The following is a 7,760-nucleotide window of genomic DNA, read 5'->3' as shown; positions in this document are numbered from 1 at the left end:
GCTTTGCTTACTTTACTGCTCTGTGCACATAGTAAGATGCAGCATTTCCCCAGCCACCATGAAAGCCATACATGTTCAGTATTTGTTTTATTGTGTTTTCATGAGCATAGAAATTTGACTTCCGTACAGAGGCCTGTAAGTCTGAATTTGTAAACAATCCTTCTCAATGTAAATGGTGAATTTCTAATTGTTTGGAGATGGCATTATAACCATCTCAGATTGAAAAGCAGCAATTTGAGGTCATAGCAGATGTTATTTCATCTTGGTTTTGAAGACTAAACTGCTGAAACTTTAGATTTTATAGAAATAGTTGCACTCCTAACACTTGGATGCTAATTACTATCATATAGTGTCGGTAGAAAGATGTATAGATATTTCTTCCCTTCATTTTTAAATGTTGGATTACTTTTTGAAACAGAAGTTCTACAAATTTAAATCTGTTGTGTCCTTATTTGGGTGGTAAAGACCACACAACTGTTATATGAGGGCCTTGACAATAACAAAACAAACAAAAAAACCCCGAATTGAAACAGCTTTTTTTTCTGTTTGTATATTTTCTGTATGTTATGACTGCATGTGTTCCAAATGTTGACACAGTAACAATGTTGTGGTATTGTTTTATTACTTACTGTTAATTATTTATTCTACCATTAATCCATAGAAACCATTTCATTTGTTTTGTAAGGCATGTGAGGTGTATTTTTATTGCGAAAAGCACAGATGTGTCTTCAGAAAAAGTTTAAAGCTGTAGAAGTTCCCCAGCACTCAAAATCCCATCACACAGTCAGAATCTGCTGCCTCAGCAACCAGGTGGAATTTGGTTGTAGGATGACGATTTCAATTGGGGCTTTTTTTGCTGTAACAATTTGATGAGGAATTCTTTCTCATGTGGTGGTGGGAGTTTTTAGCTTGCTTGCAAGCACAGGGGATTCTTTATTTTTCTAAGCTTCCCTTCCTTGTAAAAAAAAAAAGTGTACATCAATTTTGCAAGAGCACCTGCAGTCTCAGTGCTACTTATATGTTCACCCATAGCGATGACAGAATTGTGAAATTGCTGTACATGATTTAATATTTCCATGATGTGAATTTTCTAATAAACAGGATGATTACATACTGTAAATGTTAGTAATCTAACAATATTTTATTAGGCTTAAAAATATATTTAATAAAAAATAACTTTTATCAATTCATTTATCAATATATAAAAATTAGATAAGACTTTAAGAAAAAACTGACCTCTTTAACAATTAGTACATTAACTTCTTCAGCAAAAAAAAAAATCCATATCAGTAAAGAAGATAAAAAATAATTGCACTACCACAAGTGAGCATATGGTGTAGTAATATGCTGCTCCAGGTGGTCTAAAAATAACAGAGTCATGTGAGAAGGAAATAATAGCGATTATCTGCATCAACAGCTCCCCTATGATTGTTTTGTCAAAGTCATTTACATAAAGTTTTACCTTTCAGTTACATAAAGTCTCATGCATTTAAACTGTCATGATATCAGATGAGACAGAGTCTAACTAGCCGTCACAGAGAAGACCCTCTGATTTGAGTTTGTGCATAGGTTTGCCACGATGTTCCTCTGGACTTACACACCACAGCTTTTCCAGAGGAGCACGATTCCCCTGGGTTTGATTGATGTATTGCAGCAGAGAGTTGATGTCGCAGTCACATTTCCATGGGTTGTCATGCAAATAGACATGCTTTAGTCCTAAAATTATGGAATGATCAATACAGTTATGAAGATGATGTGATTAGATTACATTAAATGATTTGAACTGCTACACCACATACATTATTACTGTAAATTGTTTCAGCTTGCTATCTAAAAGTCCTTGGGCATTTGGAAATTATAGAAAGCTTGACAATGGTCCTATGAACGATGTTATAGCTTAAGAATACTACAGTAATCATCAGTCAAATGCTTACCCTGTATGTTGGCCAACATATTCCCATCAATTGTGTGAAGCTGATTCCCGCTTAGGGCCACCTGGGCAAGTTTGGGGGTATGGCGGAAAACATCAGCTGGCAGGATTGTGATCATGTTTTTTCTCACATAGAGCTCCTGGAGGTTTGACAGTCCCTCTAACATGGACGAACTTAGGGTGGAGAGAAGATTATTATCCAGCACCAGCATCTCCAGGTTGCTAACAGTCTTGAAAATCCCACCCGGGATGTCCTTTAGCCGATTGTTATCTAGATTAAGAAAAAGCAACTCTTCGAGGCCAGAGAAGGCTTTTGGAGAGATTTTTTCAATGTGGTTTAGGGCAAGATCCAATACTTTGAGAGCGATCAGGGGTCTGAAGGCATTAGGTGGAAGGCTGCTAAGAGAGTTCATGGGCAGGTCTAAATCTGACAGGTTTCTCATGCCAATAAACATGTCAGATTTGACATTGGCAATCTGATTTTGGCCCAGCATGAGAAAACGGAGGTTGAGAAGGTCTTTGAATCCCTTTGTGGGGAGATTGGTTATCCGGTTTCCATTCAGGTTCAGAAGCATCAGTTTGCTGGCACCAGAAAAAGCCTGGGGGTTTATAGATTTAATTGAATTGCGTTCCAAGTTTACACTCTCGAGTTTGGGGAGAGAGCTTAAGATGTTTGCTGGAAGTTCCTGAATTATGTTTTCACCTTGTGAATAAAGGAGATAAAGGATAGAACATAAATGAATAATTTAGTGGCAAGTAGAAGTGAATCATTAATGCTTGTTTTACAAGCATTTTGTCAAGATTCACAATCCGATTTCAATGAGAGCTCGTAATTTTTTCTTAGTTGGATTCAGGAGCTCTTTTCTGGAAATTTCAAAATGTTGAACTAAGTAGATTTTTCTCACCCATTTTTAAGATCCACGAGTCCAGAGGAAACGTTAATGGAAAATGGCGAAGTCCACGTTTATAACAGTTAACATCGGTTGCCTCCAGATTCTTTTTCTGGAAGCATCTGCAAGAATCGGGGCAATTTTCCAAGGCCTCTACCATCCATAGGCACAGAATTGCAAATCCTCCAAGACGCTTCATATTCCTGGAAATATAGAAATTAAAAAAGATCGATCCTATTCACAACTTAAAAGAGAAAAATTTAAGGATTGTTATGTACTTCTAGATATGCTCTTATTCTGTATGGCTTCACAAGTTTACCTTAAAGATTGGAAGTTTTAAATGCACTCTTTCTGGATCTGACTGCCTTTTTCCTCCTCTGTTTCTGCCTTGCGACTGGCTCCACTAGGACATTCAGTGATTTAGCTGTGCTGTCTCCCCAGCAGTAATGTGCTACACGGCTGTTTTATTCCGAGACAGAACATCTGTAATCTCACAGTGTCTGGAGAAAAATAACACCGGTCCATGATGGCAGAGTTCCAACTTTAGATGGAAAAGGAGAGAAAAGTGGCACTCTAGTGTCACTGGAGCATACACGAAAGAAAAACAGACATGATTCATTTCAGCTCAGGGGCGTTTAGGCTTTAAAGATGTGTTAATGGCTATATTAAAACTGTAGGGAGGATCTGCATGAATTCTCTGGTCATATTAACTATAAAGAATGGGGGTGATGAAGCATTACAGATAACAAAAGAAACAGCAAGCCCTTGTTACACTCATGCCCTCATCCCCCAGCCAAGTGATTGGTATAATGAGCAATCATCTCAGCTCAGTAATAAGAATAGCTCTTTCCACTTCCCTGGGTGTCCATGTCAGTGGTTTTGAAGCAGATTTTGCATATTTATTGATTAATTGTGAAGTAGTGGTGAGTTTGCTGTTGTAGTTGTTGTTGCTTTCACACTAATTTGATTAAATTAAAGGCAGAGAATGCAAGTTGTTTACTTCTTAACTGGAAGGATAGTCATATGGACGGAATCCATATCTGCTCCATGCAGGGTCACCACAAGGCTCAGGTCAGGGTCTTTTTCTCTCCTCCAGCTACAACTGCAACTGCAACTCAGTGAAGTCACATCCTCGCATCAGCTATGCTCAAGACAACCTACACCTCTTACACTCTTAGTATAAATGTCTAGTGAACACAATCATGCAAGTACAAACACTTGCAGTCCAGGTGTAGGCCCAGCCAAGGTACTGAGATTACTGCACTGTCTAAAGTGCTACTTCTACTTCATTCTGAGAAAACTAAAAACTTAGCAAACTTAGCAAACTTCTTATAATGTTTGTAGTAATTCTGAAGGTACATCATTAAAATCAAATGCAAGCAGTAAAAGCCCTCGGTATGATTATTGATTCCAGTCAGATTTGTAGCTCTTAGAAAGTCACATTAATGACCTTTACAGGATAATATTTATTATCTTAGAAATATTGCTGAATTAAATGTAAAACATGAAAAATGTATTATAAGTTCACATCTCACACATTTTATGAGAGTATATTGCATAGCCATATTGTTATTTTTTTGTAATTAGTGTGATTTCACCATACATACAAAAAAATGACAGCAAGTTCAAAATCTGGCAACTTCAGCAACATGAAATACATCCAGTATTTGGATAAATAGCTGGCAAGAAGTCCTTAACCTTACACTGAATACAAATAACTTTACCTTTATAAATATTAATAGACCTTTTAAACTGTGGTCACAAGCAGCCCTTAGAAAAGTATCTACAATACAGATAATGTGATGAGTGACAGTTCTGTGCAGTAATCATAGATATGAGCAGGGAATATAATTATGGTCAGTTGTTAGTGAGGGTGATTGCTTGGGGAAAGAAACTGTTCCTGTGTCTGGCAGTCTTAGTGAACAAAGTTCTGTAGCGCCTGCCAGAAGGGAGGAGCTGAAAGATGTTGTGTCCAGGGTGTGAAGGGTCATTAATGATTTTTTTTGCCCGGTTTCTGGTTCTTGTATTGTACAAGTCCTGGAGAGTGGGCAGGGGGGCACCAATGATTTTTTCAGCTGTTTTAACAGTTTTCTGCAGTCTGTTTCTGTCCTGTTTTGTTGCTGCTCCAAACCAGATGGTGATTGATGAGCACAGGACAGATTCAATGACTACAGTGTAAAACTATATATCAACAGCTCCTGTAACAACTGTACTTCCTTAATTGCCTTAAGTACATCCTCTGCTGGGCCTTTTTCAGAATTGAACAATAAACCATAAACCCAAAACAATAAACCCAAAATTTTATCCAGTAAACAAAAATACGGCAGTGGCAATTCTAAAAAAAAAGAAACAAATGACTCAAATTATATCATTGACCAAACTAAGGAAAAGTAAATTACTCCTCTAGAATCCAATGGCATGGTTTACTTACTTTCCAAACTTAGCCTTCAGTGCTATTTATGCTCCGATAGGCCGAACACACCAACAGAACTTGTATGGCTTGCACGTGCTACATAAAACAACACATTTCCTGAACTCTTAGAATTCAGAGATCTTTCTTAGAAATATACATCACATATTTAATAAATTTTTAAACTAATATACATCTGAAACACTGACCTGATGCGTTAGCTCACGCTATGCTAACCGTCACACCTCGAAATTTGTGCATCTGCAGAAATTACTGCAGACATACATCACCCTAATAAAACAACACAGCTAAGACATTTGTGATCCTTTTTTTTAAATTTACTTTAAAATGGATGATACTGGATCCTTTACCTAGTAAACAGTACAAGTGAGGCCTATATCCCTTCCTGATTTCCACTCTCAGGTGCACCGTGCCACACGCACACGCGATGATGTCACCAAGCATCTCTTAAAGAGCCCCTATGTTTATTCTCACAGGGCAGGCATAATCTGTAGCATAAAGAAATAAACGCACCTTAAACTACCACCCGGTTACATTCTCCCCTGCACCAAAGTAAGCGCCCTCGATTACTCCTTCAGGACCAGGTTCCTCTCAACCTCCTTTCCGGCTTTATGGAACACAGTAGAACTAGTTGATTGGGTTACAGTAGCGGTGTATAACACAGACCTGGGCTCATGGTACATATTTGAGTGCTGACCTGCATTTGGTCTCTTGCTCCTACGTGGTGCAGCCACAGGACCCTTTGTCTCACTAGTGGTGTCAGACATTTCCTCTGTTTCCGAGGTCCTAGCAAAATCAGACACACTTAAACTGGCATGGTCAGCATCAGCCACCGACTCAACGCCTTGAGGGCAGACCGACTGAATACCTAGTCCCAGCACTGTGTTACCATTACTCATCTCCATCAAAACCATGTCTTCATCTGAATCCTCTGACTCCCCTTCTTCGAAGAGGCCAGACTTAACTTTTGGAGCTTTGGATCTTTTTCTGGGTGCCGGCACAGGAAGATTTACGCACATCCTTACATCAACTCTGTGTACCCTTTTTGTTGGCCCTCCCTCCAGAGGCTCTACCGTATAGGTATTTCCAAGAATGTCTAATACTCTAAAGACTGTTGGTCCCCAAGCATCCTGAATTTTGTTGCGACCTATTGGCCTGTTTCTTAAGTACACCAGTGAACCTACTTCAATTCTTGGACAATAAATTCTGTCTTTCTGCAATTCAATACGCTCAGCAGCTTTCTGTTCAGAATATTCCCTTGCCCTGGCGTGCACATCACTTAAACGTTTTTGATGGACTGCTAACCAGTCATGCTTTTTGTCAAATGTCTGCTCTCGCCCCAACAGCGCATCCACTGGCAAGTGAGGGTTAACACCAAACAATAGATAATGTGGGGAGTAGCCTGTCGTTGCATGCGGTGTTGCATTGTAAGCGTAAACTAATTCTGGCAGATATTCTGGCCAACGGCGCTTCTTTTCCGGTGGTAAAGTGCGTAACAGATCATGCAACGTCCTGTTGAACCGCTCACATTGAGCGTTACCAGTGGGATGATAAGGTGTGGTGCGGCTCTTCTTCACACCATAAAGCTTACAGAGTTCAGTTACAACTTCGCTTTCGAGGTTACGACCCTGGTCTGAATGCAAACGCTCTGGGACCCCGTACTTCATAAACCATTCCTTAAGCAATACCTTAGCTGTGGTGTCTGCCTTTTGGTCACGAGTAGGAAAGGCCTGGGTGAATTTTGTAAAGACATCTGTGACAACAAGAACATTCTCACGTCCATCTAAGGTTGGTTCCAGCACAGTGAAGTCTACAGCAACTACTTCCAGTGGCCTAGAAGCCAAGAATGATTTAATCGGTGGATGGACCTTTGGTTGCGGCATTTTAGTTAACACACAACGCTGACAATCTTTAATCCACTGGGCAACATCATTGTGCATACCCACCCAAAAGCATCTGCTTCTCAGCAAGTGCAAGGTACGCTCAATGCCTTGATGGCCCATAGAGTTGTGCACACTCTCCAGAACTGGTTTCTTCAGGCTAGAAGGCAACAGGAGCTGATAACATTCCCATCTACCACATCCCTAATCACTCGATACAGTAAACCCTGACGCTCCCTGATCCTATCCCAATGCTTCAACATGGACTGAACAGGTTTAGGCAGAGCAATGCGCTCCTTGCCATATGGTCTCTTCTTTTGCTCCCACAACCTCTTAAATACGCTAATCACAGAATCCTGCTGTTGGAAGGCAAAGCTCATCAGTAGTATAACCTGGAAAAGTGGGTGTATTTTCTTGCCTCAGTCCATTAGGATCATCATATTTGGATTCCACCACCCGCATCTGCCTTACTTTACAGCTGTGTAGCCCAGCAGAAACAAGTGCGTGGTCTAGGGCTGTACCACGTCTAATCAAACTACAAATTGCCACACAACCATCATACTCAGAATCAAATGAGACTGGCTCTGGCTCCCCTGCAAATGGCTGCCTAGAGAGTGCATCAGCTACTA

The 7,760-nt window shown here is 40.0% G+C and overlaps 1 protein-coding gene across 4 annotated transcripts; it reads right to left on the bottom strand.

The window, feature by feature from the left end:
* Positions 1-226: 226 nt before the first annotated feature.
* Positions 227-7,406, bottom strand: si:dkey-1j5.4 (leucine-rich repeat-containing protein 15). Of its 4 annotated transcripts, none has more exons than XM_046836617.1 (8): positions 5,602-7,406; positions 5,440-5,521; positions 5,252-5,329; positions 3,821-3,928; positions 3,140-3,320; positions 2,836-3,023; positions 1,935-2,633; positions 227-1,716 (listed from the first exon to the last, which is right to left on the bottom strand). In XM_046836617.1, exons 6-8 carry the CDS (start codon positions 3,017-3,019, stop codon positions 1,526-1,528), a joined length of 1,074 nt encoding a protein of 357 aa, XP_046692573.1. In that variant the 5' UTR covers positions 3,020-3,023; positions 3,140-3,320; positions 3,821-3,928; positions 5,252-5,329; positions 5,440-5,521; positions 5,602-7,406; the 3' UTR covers positions 227-1,525. The 4 variants fall into 3 exon arrangements, 2 of the variants coding, with proteins under 2 accessions (XP_046692573.1, XP_046692574.1); XM_046836618.1 differs by lacking the exons at positions 3,821-3,928; positions 5,252-5,329; positions 5,440-5,521; positions 5,602-7,406 and having other exon boundaries at positions 3,140-3,496; XR_006924076.1 differs by lacking the exons at positions 227-1,716; positions 1,935-2,633; positions 2,836-3,023; positions 3,140-3,320; positions 3,821-3,928 and adding an exon at positions 5,105-5,155.
* Positions 7,407-7,760: the final 354 nt, after the last annotated feature.

Source organism: Silurus meridionalis, chromosome 23, assembly GCF_014805685.1.
Source record: "Silurus meridionalis isolate SWU-2019-XX chromosome 23, ASM1480568v1, whole genome shotgun sequence".
NCBI classification, from domain to species: Eukaryota; Metazoa; Chordata; class Actinopteri; order Siluriformes; family Siluridae; genus Silurus; species Silurus meridionalis.
This window is presented reverse-complemented; position numbering and strand designations above follow the sequence as displayed.